Source organism: Mastomys coucha, unplaced genomic scaffold (genome assembly GCF_008632895.1).
Source record: "Mastomys coucha isolate ucsf_1 unplaced genomic scaffold, UCSF_Mcou_1 pScaffold18, whole genome shotgun sequence".
NCBI lineage: Eukaryota > Metazoa > Chordata > Mammalia > Rodentia > Muridae > Mastomys > Mastomys coucha.
The window spans coordinates 7,752,931-7,775,625 of record NW_022196900.1 but is presented as its reverse complement, the minus strand read 5'-3'; the positions used below and the strand labels follow the sequence as shown (position 1 = coordinate 7,775,625).

General features: G+C 49.8%; 1 protein-coding gene across 1 annotated transcript in view; it reads left to right on the top strand.

Moving 5' to 3' along the window:
- Gabbr2 (gamma-aminobutyric acid type B receptor subunit 2) overlaps positions 1-22,695 on the top strand; it is a 339,297-nt gene that overhangs the window by 265,540 nt on the left and 51,062 nt on the right. Inside the window, exons 12-13 of the mRNA XM_031377342.1 lie at positions 8,366-8,473; positions 15,118-15,240. Coding sequence (XP_031233202.1) covers positions 8,366-8,473; positions 15,118-15,240 — 231 coding nt within the window. The remainder of the gene's footprint in view (positions 1-8,365; positions 8,474-15,117; positions 15,241-22,695) is intronic.

Genomic DNA, 22,695 nt, shown 5'->3' with positions numbered 1-22,695 from the left:
TACAGCCTCATCCACCCACCCCACCCCGCCCTGCCCCACCCCTTGACCCCAGGGCAATCACTGGGCCAGCTGTGTCCCTCAAATAGCTGGAGGGAGGGTCAGAACATCAGTTTTGGTGAATGATGGATGAGCAGTCCTTCCTGTGGCTGTTTCCTTGGGGTGTGAGAGCAAGGTGGGCCCTCTACAAAGCCACCTTTCCAGGCCCTTCCTACTGCTCCAAAACTTCAGATCACCCACTCACTGCTCAGCCATGGGGAGTGAAGGGTACACAAGAGAGGATCCTAAAATATGTGCATACACACACACACACACACACACACACACACACACACACACCACATCAAGCTTTTTAGGATCGCAGGTATTCCCAGGGCTGTGAGGCAGCCCCAAATAGCAGTGCCGGATCCCCACTGTTCCTGAAGAAGTGGTGTCTTGCCCTTCCTAGACATTGTCTTAGTGTACGCTGAGCGCATCAAGCGGGGGAGCTGGGTCCTGTGCTGCCCTGAGGCATCTCACTAAGTACCTGGGAAAGAGCAAAAACACTCTCAACTTCAGCTCCAAAGGGCTCAGAGCCCCTCCGCAAACTTTAAGAACCATGATAACAGTAATGAGCCTGGCACTGGGATTCTCCTGGTGACTTCTAGGCTGCACAGCAATCCAGCCCCTCGCTGGCATCTCACCAGGATAAAAGACCCGTCCCCCAAGTGTACTGCAGAACTATACCCCTGGTTCTGTGGCTGCCCCAGTCCCTCCTGTGGCTCTGCTGGCTCCTTGGCACTGCCACCAGGATGCCTCCAGCAGGGCAGTTAAGTCTTGGGGTGCAGAAGAACTCTGAGAGCTGCCCTCCAGGAAAGCCTCTGCTCTGAGGTGGGCCCTCCGTGTACGTCACCCTTGCACCCCACCCTCCAAGGCACTTCCAGCTGGGCTTTTCTGGAATTTGACCTGGATTCTCCAAGTGCTAATGACAATGACAGGCCAGGGAGCTGGGGAGCAAGGAAAAGGCTGTCCCCACACTGGGGCTTTTTCCTTAATGAAGCCTGACATTCTATTCTGGGAGTCGCGCTCATTTGTGTGAGAGGAAGGTCGTCCTGGGAAGCCCGGGGAGGCGGCATGAATAAATCATGGCGTGCTTTACAAATCGACCTGAGCCTGAGCTCCGGGCTGGGGAAATGGCAGTTCTCTTGCCCAGAATTCCTTTATCAGTAGTGAGAACCGTGGGGAGAGAGCCCACATGTGACTGCAGGAGAAACAACCTCCTCTGGATTGACCCGGTTCAGCCTGAATGTATGACTGGGCTCACTTCCAGAATAATTCCCTCTGTCGCTCAAGAAGAGGGACTGTATCTTCTTGACAGCAGAACCCAAATACCAAAGGAGCATGAGAAGTCCCCTGCCACCTGCTATTGGAAAGAAGCCTCTTTGCTGAGTCCTACTGGTGTCAATAGATGGGCTTTGTTCTATCTCTGGTCTTGCTGGCTACCCTCCGTGGCATCCCGCACACACCCGGAGAAAGCAGGGAGCAGGACACAGGATGCAGAAAGGAGAATAGGGGCCAAGACTATCCTGAGCTCAAAGCTTGAAACTCAGCCTTGCTTCTTTCCTCTGTAAAATGGGCATAACAGCCCTCTCTCGCAGGGTAGGGAGAGATGTGGGTTATGTGTATGTGCAGATGTGTGAGATAGTGGAATGATATCATGGGAGAGGAGAGGAAAACATCACAATGTATCACCTTTGTTATCAAACCTGGGGTCACAGTCTACAACCCCAAAAGTCAAGTTCAGCCACCTGTCCTCAAGAACCCAGTTAAAACAGCCAAATGGTAAAAAACCAGGAGACAGGAATTTAGTCAATGTGGCCACATTAGAAAGAGGGGCATAAAGAGCCAGTGACAGGTGCAAGCCCATCTTCAGAGTCCTGAGGGAGGATTGATGTGGCGGGAGGGGCTGGAGTGACAGTACAGCTGTTAAAAGTGGTGCTCTTGCAGAGAGCTCCTGAGTTTGATTCTCAATTCCCACACTGGCAGCTTACACCCACCTGTTTCAGAAGATCCAGTGGCCTTTCCCAGGCCTCGGTGGGCACTGCATACTTGCAGCACGCATGCAGACATGCAGACACACACATATAAACAAAAACAAATAAATAAACAAACAAACAAACTTTCCTTTAATAGGTTAAATACAGTCCAGGCGGTGGTGTTGCCCCACGCCTTTAATCCCAGCACTTGGGAGGCAGAGGCAGGTGGATTGCTGTGAACTGGAGGCCAGCCTGCTCTACAAAGCAAGTTTCAGGACAGCCAGAGCTACACAGAGAAACTTTGTCTTGAAAAACCAAGAGCGTGGCACATGCCAGCGGTCCTAATGGAGGCGCAGCCCCTCCAGCCACTGACCCACCACCACGTCATCCTGTGAGGAGGTCTAAGTTCTTAGGACTGGGCAAATCTCTGTCCAGGAGACACATTCTCTGGCCAAGGACTTTCCATTCTTCCTGCAAGAGATTCCTGGGAAATTCTCATTTCCTGGGGTCCATTGTTCCAATAGTTTGATAGACTAACAGACATGGCTATCTCCTTAGAATATCTTCCTTTCTACCATGCTGGTTACAACCTGGCCTCCAGATCAGCAACACCCTCAAAGCCAGGAGATGAAGTAGGCACCGAAGTCAGCCTCCATCGTGAACAGCTCACTGGTTTACAGTGTCACTCTCTTCTGTCTCCCCACACATGACCCTCGGCTGGCTACCCTGCAGATTTTAATATGGCTGACTGTGACAGCACCTCAGCATTGGGCTGCCCTGGGGAACCAGGCCTCTGCTAGGAAAGGAAGGCCATTAGAGTCCACACACATGAGCATGCATGTACACACACAGATGCTGCTGCTTGGGGAAGCATCCACGCTCAGTCCCATCCCCCACCCTTGATCCTTTCTGGAACCTTCCCAGTCTCCAGTGCCAGCTTCGGCAAGTCCTGCAAGTAGCTCCAGCTCCATGGTGCCGTCTCCCTGGACACTGTCAGAAGCAGAGTCACCATAGCAACACGGCCCTGTGGGCACAGAGTCGCTGGGAAGGATGCTGGGTGTGGGCGGAGCCCTGGTGTTGGGGGAAGGGAGCACTGGCTCACAGATGACAGGTCCACCTGGCTCAGGAACCTCAGCCCTGGCAGCTGGGATGGGAGCCAGACAGGTGACAAGAGAAATTACTCTGGCAGTCCCAGGAAGACTAGGCAGGAACCTCAGCCAGGACACGGGAAATCAGGGAATCCACAGCGAGAGATGCACGGAGAGGACCCAGAGGCTTGTGGACAACAAGCCCCACAGGACCTGCCATGCCCCTGCCTCAGCAGCACTGCTGGGGGTGTAAGCAAGCCAGCAGCTCTGTGCAACCCTCCTCAAGTCCACTCCACCAGGAATTCAACACCAGCAATGCTTCCTTTACCCAGGCCTAGCCCCTCCTTCCAACCCTGAGGCAGGCCACCAGGACTATTACCCTTCCCCTCCCCTGACCGCAAGACTAGAGCCTGCCCAGCAGTGCTTAGCTAGGGTAAGGCTCCAAACACCAGATTACAAGGATGCCTGCTCTGAGTCGTCTTCTCTTTAAACAAACAAATGAACGAACAAAAACCTTTTAGTGTTTTTTTTTTTTTAAATTTAGAACATTTATTTATTACAGGAAGGGAGTTGCATATATGTGAAGGCATGCCGGTGGAGGTCAGAGGACGCTGTAGGGGTCCAAACTCAGTCAGGCTTCCAGAGCCACTGAGCAGTCAACTGGCTTTTACCCAGAAAAAAACAGGTCAACAGGCCAACTGCATTCTGTCTGCCAGACAAGTGTCCCAACCAAACATTTGCCCATTTGGATTGTGTTTAAAAAAAAAAATCAAGATACCACACAAAAATCTACCCTTTATGGCATATACTTGTATGATTTTCTTCATTTCTAACATGTCCACAGAATATTTTACCAAAGTGGCCATTGGCAGGTGTCTGCATCCAAAACCCCACAACATGACTCCCTAGCTGTGTGACTTTGCCTCAGCTACTAACGTCTCTGAACTTTATAGTTCATTCACTCTTCTGTAAAAATGGGGCTATACTAGGGTTGCAAGGGTTAAATAGACCGTCTATTGAAGCTCTGAGTCCCTGCTTCATAGTAAGTTTCAATGGATGCTTTTGAATGAATGAATGAATGAATGGGTGGATCACTTATGAATGAATGATGGACTGTTAGGATAATGGTGGTCACTTCTAGAAGGATACCAAAGAGGTGGAGTGAACAGCTGAGGAGCTGGGAACCTGGGGTGGGTGCTGGTAGTTGTGATGCAGGTGTTTCCATGGCAACGGCGACCTGCAATGCCCTTGCTCTGCTAGAACTGGGCTGGAGACAAACCAAGTTGCTCTGAGGCTCTGCCACCTGCAGTGTGGAGGGCCTGGGGCAGTAAGAGTAACAGCAGGGACCTGTGTGGATGCTCTAGGCAGGAGTCCTCCGTTGTTAGACTCCTATTAAAAGCCAATGCAGCCAAGGGCTGCTCAGTGGGCACTCAGAGGAGCCAGGCTTAGCGTGCAGCTCCGTGCCTGAGGCAGGAGAAGCCTTATCCACTGCCTCGATTGAAGCAATGCATGCACACAGACACGCACATGCCATGAACAGACCCTGGTAAACGTCTGCAGAACTCCACTTACCAGGCCACAGGTGTCGGTGAGGCTGCCCCTCCCCAGCCCATACAGTCTCCTAGAGACCAGGCATCTCAGGAAATATCAGCTACGGAAGAGTAGAGCTCCAGAGTGAGATATGCTCATGTCTCTCCTCCCTCGGAGCCCTGTCCCAGTATGCAGGGTTGAGTCCTGTGGGTGCTTTTAGCTTCCGTCTGTGCTTACAAGGGATTATGTCTCCATCACGGGAAGCAGCTGGACAAAGGTAGGGCAGGGGAACCTTCTTGTGGCCCTACCAGAAATGCTGGGCTTTTCTAACTCTAACTAAAACTCCCGCTTGGCCTTCGAGTAAATTCAAGTCTAATAGAAATCAGCGAGATAGTTTTGCTTAAGGGCCAGAAGTGGGGTTTGCTTGCTTGCTAGTTTAGCTCTACGGGGTTTCGCTTTGAGGTAGCTGAGGACTGTCACCGTGTGGGTCATGCCTGGAGATTAAACGAGAGAGTGAGGGCAAGAAGGGGTTGGTGTCGTTCTCAGGTCTCTAACTTGAGTGGCAGGCAGCAAGCCTCCTGCATCTGATGAAATGACAGCGTAGGGAAGAGCCATAGACTCAGCCTAGCTATGGAACCGAGGGGTTTATGGAGCATCTACTTGTCACCGAGGCTTCCCGTGGAAGCAGCATGTGTAGCTTTAGAGCCCAGAGGAAGGTGGTCTGGGAGTCAAGCTGTCACCCAGCAACAGCCTTAGGTGGGCAGAGGAAGCGCCAGCGTGGCAGCTTCCGTCTCACCCAATCTGGCAGATCAAAGAAACGGGCCTCCCCTCTGGCAGAGTCACTCAGGGAGGGATGACCTAGGGTGAGCCAGCCTGTGGAGGCTTGGCTGGGGCTCTTCTGTCCTTTCCCACTGCTCCATTCTGCTGCTGGTCAGGCTACTGGTCAGGCAATGACATTCAGCGGTGACGGCCCAGCCTCAGTGACTCACTGGGATTCCCAGGCCTGGACATCCAGTCATAGTCATGGTTCTGATCAATTATAACACGGCCGAGGCATAGGCTCATGAAGGGACAGACATCCAGGGAAAGCCTGTTGTGAGCATCCAAAGCCTTCCCCAGGGACATAGGACAGCCAGTGCCTGAGACACACCAGGAGAGCCCACGGGACACCCAAGGCTGAGCCACATACATATTAGGTCTGCAACACACCCACGTTCTAGGCAGAACACAGCTGCCTGGAATCATGTGTATAGCACAAATCACACTTTTTGCACAAATTGCTTAGGCCTAATGAAACCCTACAACAGGAAGAGGAAAGGCAGGAATCTTCCCCAAGTCCCAGTTCACAGACACCAGCCAGGGCTAGCCTCTCCAGAGATCGAGCATCTGTGAAGCATTCTATCCAGGCGCCCATAGCCTTCTTTGCTTTCAGTTAGTTCACCGCAACACATTTCAGCTTCCAGACGCCAGATTAAATTTCTCTCATCGAGTTTTAACTCACTTAATTTATGTTATTGAATCTTAATGAAATTGGCTCTCTCCAAAGAGACAAGCGGCCTGGTAATGATGGTTGTAAAGAGAGCGTGGGTCAAGGGACTGTGAATAAGCCGGGTTCAGGGCCGTGACATGTGGCCTCCAAATAGGACCACAGAATGAGGAACTATTTGGAGAAAAAGAACGGCACTATTTCGTCTTTCCCATCCTTTGTAAAAGTACCCGTGTATGTTTACAGCTGAAAGTCACTTTCTAATAGTGTGTGATCAAAAAACCCTAGGAGCTGGTCTCCTTGTGGACATATTCTCTTTAAAGCATATAGAGGCTGTGAGGGTTCTCCTCGCCATGGCTATTACCTGACAAAAGAGGCACAGGAAGAAATGGTTTATTTTGGCTCACAGTTTGAGGGTACAAACCTCACCAGAAAGCTTCTCAGATGAGCCTAGGTTTGTCCCCATGGCTTGTCCCCATGGTGACTGTAACTCCCATCAAGTTGATAATTGAGATGAACCACCACAGTGCGTTACACTTTTATCTCTGTGGTGATGAAGTAGCTGGACAAACAGCTTAAAAGATGGGAAATGTCTTTGCGCCAACAGTCCCAGGAGCTTCAGTCCATCATAGTAATGAGTGTGTGACCCAAGAGAGTGGTTCATCCACGTGGTGTGCAGGAAGCAGAGACAAAGAATCAGGGACCAAGTCCAGCCCCTAGGGACCCACTGCCTCCATCAAGCCCCTGCCTCCTAAGGTGTCTACAACCTCCCCAAACAGCACCAGCATGTGGGGACATGAAGCCTGTGGGGACAGTGCAAATTCAGAGTGTTACAGAGACCCCGCAGCAGAGTATACGCTGGCTAGTGGGCCAGCTCCCGAGTGTAGATGAAGCTGCTTTGAGTTAAGCAGACTCTCTGGAGAGGAGACAGATGTTGTCAGGCTCAGGACACTGAACTGGAGTTCTGAAATGTGCAAGCGCTATGGGCCTCAATCTCCTCGTATAAAGTGATTTCCTCATTTAACAGCTCCTGAGTTGTCCTGGTTAGTGATGGTGGTTTGCATTGTCCAGACTGTCTCTGGCCTCATGATCCATGCTGAGTGAACAGATAGATGAGCCAACTAGTGTCTGGCTGAGTGATTGCTGTGTGAGGTCCCAGTGACTGAAACAGAGGACGGTGGATGCTCCAAGTCATGGGAGAAACTCAGATATCAGTCCCCAGGGATCCGCTCCACCTCTCTCCATGTGCTCCACTTTTCTCAGCATCCTTGGATTATAACATGGGTATTACATATACACACTATAATGTAGGTGATAGTGTGGCCATCCCCCCCCCAAAAAAAAACCCACTGTCATTCATTGCCTGTTGGATTTTTGAGTATATGGAAGGAAACAGAAAACTGAGTTCCCTGGGCTGTGTCACCCCTCACGTGTCACGTGCATCTCTCAACAGTGGCTAGCCTGCTGCTGCAGTCTCTGGTTTAGGGATCAGCCATGCCACTTTCTCAGCCAGTTTTTATCTTCACAAACAGAGTGGACTGGGACCCCTGTGAGCCACAGTGCGGGAAGGGTCGGGGCAGGCACAGCGCATCACTTAGGACTGGAGCTGTACTCTGAGGCCAAGGCTCCCGTATTGTAGGCATCCAGGCCAGCTAGTGAAGGGAGTATCTCACTGTCATTATAGTCCTGGCAGAAAGTGAGCATCCTGGAGGCCCCAGGGTAGCTATCAGCCATCCTTTCTCAACCACCAGAAACCCAGGGCTCCTTTAGACTGGCTGTTCCTACCAGTCAGCAGCCAGGGCTGGTCACCAAGGTACACTTCAGGTGTGGGGAGCAGGCAAGAGCCAGGCAGGACCTTAGTCCTGAACAGGGCCCCAAAGTCAGTCAAAGCATGAAACTTATACCCACACAAGGGGAGGGAAGAGAATGGGATGGGAGGGACCAGAAGGGAGGGCATCGGTCTCCTACCTTCCTAGAGATTGCTCAACCATGCAGAGATGTCTGTGTCTTGCTGGGTGGGCAGCCTGCTTTGAGCCAGGGGCCTGTTGGAGGCAGAATTTGAAGCTTATTGTCCCCTACACCTAGTACCCAGGACCCATGAGTGACAAGTGGCACTAGCTGTCTGTAGAATCAGAATCTGACTCCCCAAAACACACAGCAGAGTGTCTGTCCCCTGCACTTAGGTTCCACTTGCCGGGTGGTCAGTCACTTGGGAGATGTTAACTCCTCTGTGCTGTCCTGGCTTCTAGGTCCGGACCTGGATTCTCACCGTGGGCTACACGACCGCCTTTGGGGCCATGTTTGCAAAGACCTGGAGGGTCCATGCCATCTTCAAAAATGTGAAAATGAAGAAGAAGGTAATTAGAGCCTCTCGGCTTTGGGTAACTGTGTTCGCTCGGATTTTCTTACATATAACATTACATATTTCTTACATATAGGCATTGTGCGCCTACTATGTGCTGGTATTGAGCAACTTGGTAGAGATTCGAGGGAAACCCAGCCCCCAACCCCTGTGACTCAGCTTCCCAAGGACTCAGGTCACAAAACCTTGACAGCCCATTGAGACAGGAGATGTTTAGGGACATGTAGGATGTAGGGTTTTCTGGAGCACAAGATGCTCAGGGGAGGCTTGCTATAAGAAGTGCAACCTGTGCTGGGACCTGGGGATAAGTGGAAGTTATCAAGCAAAAAGGATGGAGACTGTGTACCTATCTCAAAGGTGAGGCATGTGCTGAATCTGACAGTGACAGAAGGAAGTGGGTGGTCTAGAAGCTGAAAGGCTTGGCACAGCCAGGATTTGGGGTCCACAAAATTAAGGTGAAAGAAGAGGCTGGAGGGGAAGTCAGAGTGACATTAGGAAATCAAAACTGCAACTTATGAATAACAGGGGCCCCTCTGAAAGAGGGGAGGGCAGCAGGGCTGAGAAACTTAATGAAGGAACTTTCGAAGAGTGCATTAGAGGACAGAGGCTCTGCCTTCAGGCAGGTAGAGAGCGTTTATCCATGTTGTGAGTCACCATGACATTGACCAAGCATGAGTCTGAGCATCTGGCCATTGAGGAGTTTCCATTCTGTCTCCTAAAGTCCTGTTGCAGTCCTGCATTGGGCTTGCAGGCCAGGCAGAATTAAATAGACATTGTCACCTAAGTTGCCACCCCTTCTCCTGCCTGGAACCTATGGCACCCTTCATCCTCAGAGCCTCACCCCCACTGTCAGAGTCCCCACCCTAACTAGATAGGCCTGGGTCCTGCTACTCCCGACCCCCATCTGTCAGACACCAGGCTACTTCGGACAGGTGCAGAGTGCCCTCAGAGAGAGGGACACACACCCTTCCCTGTGCTTCTCCATCCCTCTGTCCCCACAGTATATTTGACAGTTCCCCTCTATGAGATGGAAGTGGCCTGGCCACCCCAGCTCTTTCTGGTCCTGGCTATGGGTTCCAGTCCAGTGGGAGATTTCTGAACACTAAGAAGTCATCCATCCCAGTTTGCTGAGCTGAGCATCAATGGTTTCTAGACCTTCCCAAGTGATACAGCTGTCTCTCAGCTTCCTCCGGGCACTGGGTTCAGAATCACATACACATGCACACACACACACACACACACACACACACACACACCACACCACACACACACACACCACACCACACACACACACACACACACACACACACACATGCACCACACATCACCAAAACAACCAGGTCTCATCAGTTACCCAATCCATCCTCTTACACACCTTAAATCATCTCTAGACTGTTTACAATGCCTAATGCAATGCAAATGCTGTTAAGCAGTTGTTACAGTGTATTGTTTAAGTCATTATGAGAAGATGGTTTGTATATTCTCGGTACAAATGCAAGCACCACAGGCCGGCTGACTGGTGACCTGCTTTGGTTGGTGGAATCTGTGAGTGTAGCAGCACAAACGAAGGACCACTGTGCTGATCTACAGCCAGAGCAAAAGCCCTCCAACCTGTCTTGGGGCTGTCCAGCACAGGCTATGCTTGCCTGAGAGCCTCAGCTATGCAGGCTCTTGGACCCAGCCAGCCCTACGGAAGCAGAGTGCTGGCATAGGTCTCAGGCTCCCATGCTTACATCAGCCCTGTCTAGAGCTGAGGGGTGTTTGCACAGACCATCCTGCTCCACAGCTCTACTTTGAGCTAATCTACCACAGCTTTCATTCTATGTGCTACTCTGTGGGTTGTCCACATGGTCACCCACAGTCAAGAGCTGGCCACCATGTTCCCTTACATACCTGCAGAACAAGAACATACCAACCAACAGCAGCCCCCTGAACATGTCTGGGGGAAAAGATCAGAGTTAGGGGTGTACATCCCGAGGGATGAGTACGGGATGTCATCTCCAGAGACCACAAGTTCAGGTTGCATCCGAGGTACTGCAGACAGCCAGAGCCAAAAGCAGGATGCACTCCACCGAGTGAAAACTGAGCAGCCTGTGGTGGATGGAGACGGCACAGGCCAGAGAAGGGGCCCAGGACACCCGGGGCCCTCCCTCATCACATTTTTCTTATTCTTTTTTTTAATTTTGGAGGGAGTACTTTTACTTTTTTTTTTTCATTTTTCTGTTACTTTTTTTTCCTACTTTTTAGAAAATGGTGATGATGTCAGGAACCGTGGCTGAAACACAGGGCTCTTGGGAGGATGGAGTTAGACAAAGGAAGAGCACACAGTAATTGTGTCCTTGGAGACCTGGAGGACAACTTTGGGAAAAGCAGTGGGGAAAGTGACATCAAGGGTGTCAAGAGTCACAGACAGGAAAGGGACAGGAGTGAAGATAGTTTTTCCTGTGGGGAGGAGACCGATGACGTAAGGGCCACCAGTCATCAGGTTAGCAAGGTTAGCCTGTCCACTTGAAAACAGCTAAAAATGATCAACTCCATGAACACTGCCACAATTTCAAAAGCCAGTAAAACTCAGGGCGTTGTGGCTCATGCCTGTAATCCTAACACTTGGAGTGCTGAGGCAGGACCATCGCCATGTGACTAAGCCAATCTGGGCTAAATATTGAGCTCAAGTGCAACCCAGGCTAAAGAGTGAGACCTTGTCTCAAAAACAAACAAACCAAAAAAAAAAAAAAATTAATTCAACAAGACAGACCTTGCTCATGTAAAAACCCAACCTGTGGGGGAAAGAAAACAAAACTCATTGAAGCCAAGGCTGCCTGCCCTTTAACGTGATCTGGCTCCCCACTGCATGCTTGATCCACCACTGGGAGAAGTGTTTCTCCTCTCTACCTTACCCTCCTCTGCCTGCTCCAGGAGACAGAAACAAACCCAGAGCAACCCCTCTGAGGATGTCACACCAAAGTGCTCTTCATCATCCTTAACCCTTTCCACAACAGAACCAGGGCCCGGTCCTTGTCCCCAGTTGCATGCATGGCACCTTTGTTTCATTGATTGGTCTTCATCACCATCCACCTTCAAATGCAAGCCACAACCCCACATCCATTCACCACCAGCCCCGGTTCCTTTCTGTCACCAGGGACCACCTTATACCGTGCCTCTCTCTGAGTATGACATGGAGCAATCTCACATAAATTGAATCACACAGTGTGTTTTGTATAATTGGCTCATTTTATTAGGCTTCTGTTGAGTCTGGATTCTGTTTTGAAGACCCCTTAATTTTCTTCTAACAACACGTACACTAGAATTTCATAAACATGAAAATCCAATACTGTGCCTTTTTCATTACAGTCTTCCTGTACCTACCTTTCTCTCTGAGCTTCCCTCCCCGCCTCCATCCAGGGTGGTGGGCCCTCCCCAAACATGCATACAGGTTTCACCTCACATGACCCTATCATCACAGGAAGGAAGCCTATTAAAGAGAGCATCGACACACGATGACATCATGTTCCAAATCTGGGGTTTTTATAGCATGTTACTATTTTCTAAAGACCAATCATAAAGTCTTAAATTGAGAAAAGTATATAATAGCCTTCCTTCGGCTTCTCACTAAGCAAGATGAAGTGTGGAGAGAGAGCAGTCACTCAGGGAAAGGACCCTCTGCTCTGGGGCAGATATTTTCTGAGGATGAAGAGGTCTTAGCTCTGTCCCCAACAAAATAACAAGAGCAACAAAGCATCTAAGGTGATTCTGCAGACGGGCACCTGGTTCACCGGAGGAGGAGCTGCCAGCGAGGGCTTCAAGCAGCTGCCTGGACAGTTCGGATGTGAGAGGCGTCAGGGTAGAAGCGCAGTGTGAGGGAACCCGGGACCCCTCCATACTGTTCTTCCTGGAGGGGCCCTTTTGGAGTAAATCAGTCAGGACCACTCAAAACTCTAAAGTCTAGGCTGCTGTGGTGGCACATGTGTGTCGGTGCTAAGTGGCTGAGCGTGTAGAATCTCACGTCCAAGACCACTCTAACTACAGAACAAGACTTTGTCTCAAAAAATGTAAATTTGAAGGGTGTTTTGTTTAGTTTTGTTTTGTTTTGTGAAACCAGTGGTCAACCAAGTTTCTTTTGTAAAGAACAAGGTAGTAGAGGCTTCGATGTTGTGGGCCCTGCTGTCTCGTTTGTAGGGACTCGTCTCTGCTTGATAAATGAAATCAGCGGGGAACAGATGTGCACATGGATAGGGTGTGATTAAATTCTGTAAAGCATTTACCCACAGAAACAAGGGGTAAGTGAACTGCAGGGGTTTCTAGCTCCTGCACAGGACAGCAGTGAGAAGCAGCCTTTCAAAAGAGAGTCGGCTTCTGCCTCTACTGGGCAGTTCCTGTGAGCCGGACTTGGCACATGTATCGTGAATTGCATGCTTATTGGCCCATGTCATAGATGAGGGAAGCAGCTCAGAGGGGCAGGGGACATAGCCAAGATCACAAATAGTTCATGTCAGGCTTAGACATGATTCTAGAACCACATACTTGGTCATGGCTGGTGCCCTGATGCCATTCAAAAGGAGTGCGGCACTGTGAGCCACTAGGTCAGACAAGGCAGCAGGTGATGATATCACGAGGGCTGACAGAAGCCAGAGCGTTGGGGCAGCTTCTGAGAGAAATCTAAAGAGGAAAGACGAGAGAAGCGGGTGAGTGAGCACTGAGAGGTATTCTGAGGGCTCAGCATGTAGCCAGGATGGCATATTTCTGCCTCCACCCCATTTTCCTTTCTTGGGATTTTTAAAAAAGATTATTTATTTACTTACTTACTTATTTATTTATTTATTGTATATGAGTCCACTGACACACCAGACACACCAGAAGTGGGCATCAGATCTCATTACAGATGGTTGTGAGCCATCACGTGGTTGCTGGGAAATGAACTCAGGACCTCTGGAAGAGCAGTCAGTGCTCTTCACCACTGAGCCATCTCCCTAGCCTCTCTGGATCGTTTTAAGTCACTTTTCTTTGTAACATCTGCTCCATCTTTCACTATTAGTCCTCCCCACTCTCATGAGTGCTCCCCCAAGATGGAGTTCTGTGTTCACTGCTGTATTCCCTGTGCCTAAGACAGAGGCCGACTACATGTTAGCACTCAATACATATTTCCAAAAAGGAATTATAAACGTCCTCTTTTATTCTCAGGGCCTTCCCACCATGGATTGGTAGAGCTAATAGATCTGAGCTGTAATATCACACTTTCCCCCTAGGTGTCACTGTCCTACACACAAACACCATCACTAACACTCAAACCCTGATCCCACACTGGGTGCTTTCCACACTTCATCTCATTTGATTCTAATACCAACTGTGTCACTTGGGGATCTGTGGACCCCCTTTATCAAGGAGAAAACTGAAGCTCCGCAAAGTTAAGCATTTGGTGATACCTCAGGTTAGAAGGAGGTCTTTGTTCATTCCTTTATGCCACCTTCAGAGAATGAAACATGAGCCCCCTTCCTCCCTCTCTGTCCCCTCTGGCTGTCATTACACAAGCAACAAAAAAGGGAGCCAGAATCCATACAGGACCCACTGCTCAGTGTCATCTCCAACTTCTTCCTTGAACCTTTTAGGGAAAGAGTTTGCCCTACTGCACAGATCAGAGGTCTTCTAAGGTCGCTGAACTCACACAAGGCATACCAGGGGCATGGAATCCTGGGAATCTGCTTGGACTCACACTAGTAGGAAAGTCAGGAGAACCCTGGAAGGCAAATGCCCCGCAAATGCCCCTACTTCCAGAGTGGAGAGCAAAGGCCCCTTCTTGCCTGTCCTGAACACCAGGCTCAAGCCTGCCTGGTAGGGAGTCGCCTGGCTCTCCAGAGGGCAAAGGTTAATGTTCCCACAAAGCCTCAGTAGTCACTAGATGCTTCTCAGAAGCTCTACATTGGGGGTGAGGTGCCTGGCTTTCCACCCCCAGGAGAAGCTATTCTTGTGGATTTGGTCAGCAGCATGTGCTGTCTGCCTGTTTGTATGGAGCTACACTGAAGCCTCTGAGTTACTATTTCCTCCTTTACAAATGGCCTTAACCTTCAGAAGTCAGGACTGGCGATGTTTCTCGAGCTTGTGTCTCAGCTTTGTTTATTTTCCCATCAGTCTTTGCCAGGTGGACTTCACCATGTTAACTTTTATTTATGTGGTGGCTGGGGGTGGGGGAAATCAACTCTGTGTGAGAAATCCAGGTGAGGCTTGTCACTGCCTAGCTTTGTCCCCAGGTCCCTCCCTATTAGCAGATGTAACGTAGAGCCAGGAAGATCAGAAGTTCAGTCTCACTCCTGGCAACATAGGGAGGTGGAAGCCAGCTTAGGATACAGGAGAGCATGCCTGGAGAAGAAGGAAGGGAGAAGGGGGGAGGGGGAGGGGGGATGGAAGAGGGGGAAGAAAGGAGGAGAAGTGGGAGGGGTCATCAGACAGTAGACACTGAAGACATGGAAGGTGAAAACCACCATTAAGCGGAAACTATATCAATGTGGCCAGATTCCAACAAGTCCAAATGTGTGTGTTGGTGCTGGTTGGACCATGCTCGGGGAAGCCAAGCAAAGAAATGAGCATGGCTCGCCCTGTCTGAGCAGTTCGTTCATGTCTGCCCCCCTTGGCTCTTTCCCTCTGCAGATCATCAAAGACCAGAAGCTGCTCGTGATTGTGGGGGGCATGCTGTTGATCGACCTGTGCATCCTGATCTGTTGGCAGGCTGTGGACCCCCTGCGGAGGACAGTGGAGAGGTACAGCATGGAGGTGAGAGGCTAAGGCAGGGGGAGGCGGGGCGGCACCACAGGGACGCCACACAGCTTCCTCCTTAACTCCCCTTTCTTCTGCTTGAGACATAGGTTATTTCAGGAAGGGCAAATAGAAGGTACCATGGACCAACATATCGTATTAAGAAATGCCAGATTAGCCGGGCATGGTGGTGCACGCCTTTAATCCCAGCACTTGGGAGGCAGAGGCAGGTGGATTTCTGAGTTCGAGGCCAGCCTGGTCTACAGAGTGAGTCCAGGACAGCCAGGGCTATACAGAGAAACCCTGTCTTGAAATAAAACAAAAACAAACAAAAAAAAGAAATGCCAGATTAAGGGAGAAGGTCGGACTCCTTGAAGGAGGATACTGTCATAACCGGGGAAGCGCCAATGTACCTGCTCATCTGAGTGAGAAATTGCACTGCCCGTGTCCCACCTTTGAAGCAGGGAACATGCACTAAGAGGTCGGACTGTATGATGTTCAAGGCAACGAGGAATGGATTTCGTACCATACATTTTATACTGGGCATTTGTTGTTAACATAAAGAACCTTACAGAAAAGTCCTGCGATGTATACACTGTGAACCAGGCATGGTGGTCCAAGTTTGTAATCTAAACACAACAGAGGTGAAGGCAGGGAGATCCAAGGTCAAGACCATCTTGGGCTATATATATATGGAGACCCTGTATCACTCTGTGTTCGTGTAGGTTTTAACCGTCTTGTACAAATCCTTGCACTGGCCTTTGTTGGGTACTTCAGTTTAGGGAGTCTGAATCTCCTGGTGTCTGTTCTCTCTCTCCTCACACAAGTGGGCTTGGCTTTGTGAGGTGCTGGCTGGCAGGTAGTATTTACTGTCATGTCAGAGTAGCAAATTCCAGAAGATCCTGAGAGTCACCAGTCCCCTTGCTCCATTATCAGGGGAATCTTTATTCACAGGATGTCATGTCTATTCTTAAACTAAACCAGAAGTGGAGGTTCTATGAGCTGGGGACAGAGGTTTATGTCATTCAAGCAAATAAGATGCCCAGCCACATTTAGGTGGAGACAGACTGAGGTTTTATTCAGTCCAGTGAGGAATCGTGCAATCAGAATGTCATTTAGGCAAGAGACCAGAGATCTCACCATTCTGCATGCAACCTGGGAAGACACAGGAGTGACAGAAATGGCAGCAGAGAGGCCAATACCAGTTGTGCCGTGAGTCAAAGGGACAGCCACCAAGTCATGCAGTCAGGCAAGCTCTTCTAGTGTTCAGAGACACATCTGGTGGCTACTCATCAGGCACAATTAACAAAAGAACATGGTCCGTGCCCTACGGGTGTCCTTCCCCACCCCTCAGAACCATGAGATCAGAAAGAGTTGTCCCTGGGCAATGATGACGGTGATCGTAGCTGGTCCCATCGACGATTAGTTATCTAATCTTCACTGTGATTCTGGAAAAGTCTGAGCTGTGCTTTACTTCGTTCTCCTGGTGAGGAAGCAAAAACCCAGCAGTATGTATGTATCCTAGCAGGCGAGTGGCCATACCACCACCTACCCTCTGTTCCCTGGAACACCTGGACAGCTCTTTGCCTTAGAGCTTTGATCGCTGGCCATGTGTCTTCAAATTGGGATGAGCCAGAAAATGCCCACCCCATCCCACATACTCAAGGAAGACAGGGGGCCCAGGAAAGCAGAGCAAGAGAGCACAGAACGTAAAATGGAGGAGCCCAGGGAAGGCCATTGAAGACCAGGTCCAGGGTGTCCCAGAGACCTGAAGGCTGTGTTGGTCCCTGTGTAGAGTGGCAGGAGGAGGATGGTCCTGGAGCTAAGGCCGGGGCAGGACAAACCTACAGGGCTGGAGTCAGTCTGTGCAGCAGACTCTGGAATGGAAGTATGTCCCCAGGAACATCTAAATAAAATCTTACTCATGCCGCCTCCTCTGTTGGCTGATGGTTTGCCTATTGGGGTCTCTCTGCCCTCCTGCCTGTCCTGAGCACGGTTCCTGTCAGAGGCTCTGCTGCATCCCAGACCTGCCAGGTTATTGCTGCCAACACAGATGAGGAAAACTGAGTCTGGGAGGGAGAAGATGCTGCCCAGGGCCATCTAGCTTGTCCCAGGCAAAGTCCAGGCTGACTCTGCTCCGCCCCACCCCCACCCCATCCCTGCCCCTGCCTCTGCCCCTGCCCCTGCCCCCTGCCCCTGGTACCTGCTGAGACTTCTCTCACACCTCTTTCTGGGGCATTCCTCTTTTTCTGCTCTTTTTCTTTTTTTTGGGGGGGGGCGGCTTCCCCTGTGTTTTCTGTTGCCATGGTAGCAGAGTCCTTTGATGTATCAAACCACAGCAGGGTCCCTACTGGTTCCCACTGGAAGATGCTAAGCTGTCCAGAGATTTCTCCTGAACTCCCTGCCAGGTACAGCGCTCTGTGGTAATACAACAATGTATCCAGGCTATAGGGTGACTAAAATCTCACTGAAGGGGCAGATTTTTCAGGTCAGCCAGGAATGAACTCGGAACTGAAGGGAGTTAATTGAAGGCCTCTGTAGTCTGTCCTTGTCCCCTTCCTCCACAGCCATGTAACCTCAGTTTGCTCTGGCCTCTCTAAAACCCACTAGGTTACCACCAGAAGCCTCATTCTGTTGCTACCTGCCTGCTTCTGGAATCTTCTCTACCAAATAAGTGGCTTGAGCTTCAACACCAAGCTCATTTATTACAGAGCTGTGTCACTCAGTGCCCTGGCCTTATCAGACCTGAGCTGCCTCCCCCGCCCCTGCCCCCAGCCTTCCAGCATCTTCCTCATTCAGAACGATGCCAACTCTAGACTCCTAGGACAGGACGAGCTAGCTCCGATCTGCCCAGCTGAGCACCTAATGACATCCTCCACAGAACTCAAAACCTCCAGCCTTGACCCCAGAGTATGCACAGGCTACCTGGGAGTGGGCTGTACTCACAAGCCAGCTTGCACTGGCCCTTTAGTAAGAGGAAAGAGAAAGGACAAAGGCTGGAGAATGCCAGGGATGACCTGTGAGCACTTCTTCCCCAGAGACTGCACTTAGGGCCTGAGGAAATAAAAGACCCCACAGCCCCATAGAAAGTGTCCTGATCGGCCTTCATTTTTATGTAGTAAATACTGATGTCACTCCTGTCACATGCCAGGAAGCTTTCTGAATGTGTTCTAAATATGGAGTCACTTAGTTTAAAGCCTGGAACAGCCCTCTGAGATGTGAGCATATATTTTCTCTACCTGGCAGATGAGAACACTATAGTATCCACAGAAAGAGGTTCAGTGACTTGCCCAAAGCCACCCAGCCCAAGGAGGCAGACAGATTGGTTTCCAAGCAGGGTAGGCTGCTTTCAGCCCAGCTGCCCCTGCTCACGAATGGAAAGGCTGCCACGAGGATCTGAATTCTTCTTCATCTCCCTTTCAAGACTGCACACAACACCCCTCCGAGAAGGCTGCGCCTTTGGCCTCTGTGCCCACCATCCAGCCCCTGGCTACCCTGTGCGCCCCAGACTGACACAAAGCATCTATCCACTAGCTGGACTCTAGAAAGGCCTAGTGACTGAGGTGTGGCCCTGCCTTCAGGGACCATCCTAGCGGCAGGGAGACAGACGGACAACGTTGTGGCAGTTCCGCCTTGAACAGTGCATTGGGGTATTCGAGGTCCTGGGGAGCACTGGGTGGGGGCAGAGCTGGCCTCCTGGGTTGGGAAAAGCCTCTTAGATGAAAGCTGAGGAGGAGGTGGGAGGGGTCCAGGCAGCTGCACTGGGGAAGAGAGCCCTTCAGGCTGACCAGATGCCAGAGAGCATGGTGCTGCAGGAGGCTGTGCACAGCAGAGTGCTGGGCACATTGGTCCAGCCTCGGCAAACAGTTTGACATGTACATGGTCCACAGTTCAATAAAGATATCTCAAGATAATCATTATATAGAGAAAACCGAATAGTGCCTTGGGGAGAGGGGCAGAGGGTTGACCTCTCACATGGATGTTTAAGAGAGTCTAGACCTGAAAGCACCCACATGCCTCGGCGACACACAGAACAGTCAAGCAGCAGCTAGACACATGCAGATGGGCAAAGGCAGACAGCATTAGGGAAATGGCTTTGGGGGAAACTGCCTTACAAGCATATGAAGATTTGAACTCAGATCCCTGGGACCCACATAAAAGCCAAGTGTAAGTAGACTTAGACTCGGTAGGATAGAGACCTAAGTCCCTGGAGTTTGTTGACCAACCTGGCTAGTTGAATTGGTTACCTGCAGGTTCAGTGAGAAACTCTGCTCCACAGAATAAGATGGAGAATGACCCTCATGAACACATACACACACACACATACTCATACACACACACACACATACATACTCACACACATGCACACACATACATGCATACACACATGCACACATACATACACACACACACGCACACACATGCATACACAAGTACACACACATGCACACATACATACACACTCACACACACACACACACACACGAGTATGGGTACACAACAGCAGCTAGGCATAGATGAAACTCAAAGCATTTTTTCCACATGCTTCAAGTTCAAAGAGGAAAGCTATGCAATACACATTAAGGATCCGTAAAAGTGGCAACACCATTTTAAAATAAAGAAAGGGAAGGCCATTTATCTGAAATCCAAGATCGTGGTTACCTCTGGGGTGGAGGTAAAAGGATGTCACTGGGAAGGTACATCCATGGAAGATTCCAGCAAGGTCACGCCTCATCTTTTTCAGACATGGTTTATCTGCTTTCCGGAAGTGTGGGTGCATCACTTTAGAATTCTCAGCGTTATCAGTAGCTTAGGTCAGTTTTAGGTTTACAGAAAACTCCCACAAGTATACTGTATTTCCCTGTACCCTCCCAGCCCCACACGTGGCCCTCTAGCTGACATCCTGACTTTTGTGCTTGTGTGAGGAAGACTCTCCCTCACGGGAGCCCTGGTGTATAATCGGATAATGGATGCCACTGTGGGCTCTGCCACATATGCGATGTCCCATGCACAGTCACGGATCACATCTCGAGTCTCACATTTAACCGCCCTCCATTCCCTCTTCACAGTGCCACACTGCGGGGATCACCCCGTCAGCAGCTTGCTCTCACCAGCTTTTTACATAGAGTATTGTGTATTTGAGGCTCCTCCGCATCTGTTCACGACTCAGTTTCTATTTGTGAGTGATGAGTTCTCTGCTATCAAGCTGGGCCACCGATCCTTTGTCCTCCCCACCCCTGGCAGTCATCTTAGTTGCAATAATAACTAACACGGCTGTAAGCATTTGTGGGCAGATTTCTGTGCAGGCCTAAGCTCACATTCTCAGTGTTGCGTTGGAGCTTCTGGTTCTTGTGCCTCGACACATAAAATTTAAAGCCAAGTTATTGATGTCTGCAAAGTAGCTCTCTGAGTTTGTATTTATTGAACATGGCACTAAATCCATAGATGAAGTTGGCAGGCACTGACATGAACTGATGTTCAAGCTTCCTGTCCATGAAATATGGCTGCTCCATTTCTTTAGAAAGTCTTCAATTTTTCCCCCATTGGTTTTCTAGAGTTCTTCATACAGTTGTTGTAAGTGAGCCAATACATTTCTATCTAATCATTGTGCTGTTGCCAATGTAAAAGATGATGTTTTTTATTCTGGTGTGCTCATATGTAGTATATAAGGAATATATATATACACACATATACACATATGTATACATACATGCACGCACATATATGGGAGCATCTGAAGTGGCTAGAGCTGCTCACTAGCACAGAGTTTTTGCGTTGATTCTCTAGGACATTCTACCTAAAAAACAGCGCTGCCCATGATACACTTTTCCCCCTTCTAATCTATGTTCCATTATTTGCTTTTCTTGACTTATTACATTTGCCATGGTTTCTATTGCAATATATTAAATAGAGGTATTTTTTTCTTTATAACTTAAAAAGAAAAGCTATGAACCATCTTTACTGGTTGCAGTTGAAGCTGATGACATAGGCAAGAGCCCAGGTGGAAAGGGACCCCAAGAGCTAAGCAGATGAGTTTAAATTTCAAAATCAAGGATATTTTTATCTCAGGTGTAACATAGCCACATTTTCCATGGCTTCAGGGTGAGAACGGGTGGAGACTAGAAGCTCAAAATGGCAGCGATTCAAGTGTGAATCGGGGGTGACACAAACCAGACTGTGCAAATGGGGACACAGGAAGTGTGGCTGTGTGTAGCCTTAGGACGCATATGAAACCAGACTTGATAATTGATTGAGTCCAATGGCTGGGGACAGAATAGCAACAAGGCCATGTCCAGATTTCTGCTTGGGTGACAGCCGCATCACTGAGTCAAGGTACAGGACAAGAAGATGGCTTGAGAAGGAACTAAGGGTCTCGTTTCTGGTCATGTTTGAAATGCCCGAGTGTCGGAGGCCTTCTGGGCATAGGAACCCAGAAGATGTGATTCAAGGCACTAGACACACATGGCAGTCATTTCTCCAGGAGAGAGGACAGGTGGAAGGTCGGCACACTAAGTCTGGGATCATGAGGACAAGGGTGAAGCCCCAGAGAGAATAGGAACATGGAGAAGGAAGCTCTTCTTGGAGTGCAGGGAAGAGAGCTGGGAGTGGTGGTCAGAGAGGCAAGAGGCTACTGGGAGAGAAGTGTCTGTGGCTGGAGGTGGGCGGGTCAGAGGGACAGCTGTCCACAGTCAAAACGTGCCACCCAGAGAGAATGTGAAGGAAGGTATCTCGAGAGTGAGGCAGAGGCTGGCAGGTGTCCCAGGCTCGTGATCTAGGCTCCTTGTGATGTCTCAGCCGCATCTTTGCCTGTACATGGGTGGAAAGATTGTGACGTCTCAGCCGCTCCTCCGCCTGTACATGGATGGGGAAATTGCTTGTTTCTGCAACTCATATACAGGAGGTGTTGATAAACCTGCCAAGGATGTTTAAAGCGCTTGTAAAATATGATTTGGATTCTTGGCAGAGAGGAAAATAACATTTTTTTTAAGTGCCACTTTTAGTAATGACAGTGAGTGTTGACTATACAGTTCTGGGTTTCAGGGAGAGATGTGGGGTTCAGGAGGGACCTGAGAGAGGTTAACAAGCAGATGACATCAAAGGCTCCGTGTGAAGGCCTCAACTCAGGGCACAGGGATGGAATAGAGGTGGGACCACGGAAGAACCCAGGGACACAGTATACTTAGGATCCAGGGATGTAGGCAGGAGACAGCAAAGGACGCCTGGCTGGAGAAGCCTGAGGCACATGGGAAGAAAGTCACGTGAGTTCAGTGGATTCAGGTACAAGGAAGGCTGTGCCTTTGGGAAAATCACACGAGTTCTTGGAAACCAAAGGGAGAAAATGCTTCAAGAAGGAAGTTTTGATAAGCTATGCCAAGTGCTGCTTTTAGAGCAAGTAAGATGAGAACCAAGAAGTGACAGTGCACGCACATACACACACATACACACACACACACACACACACACACACACACA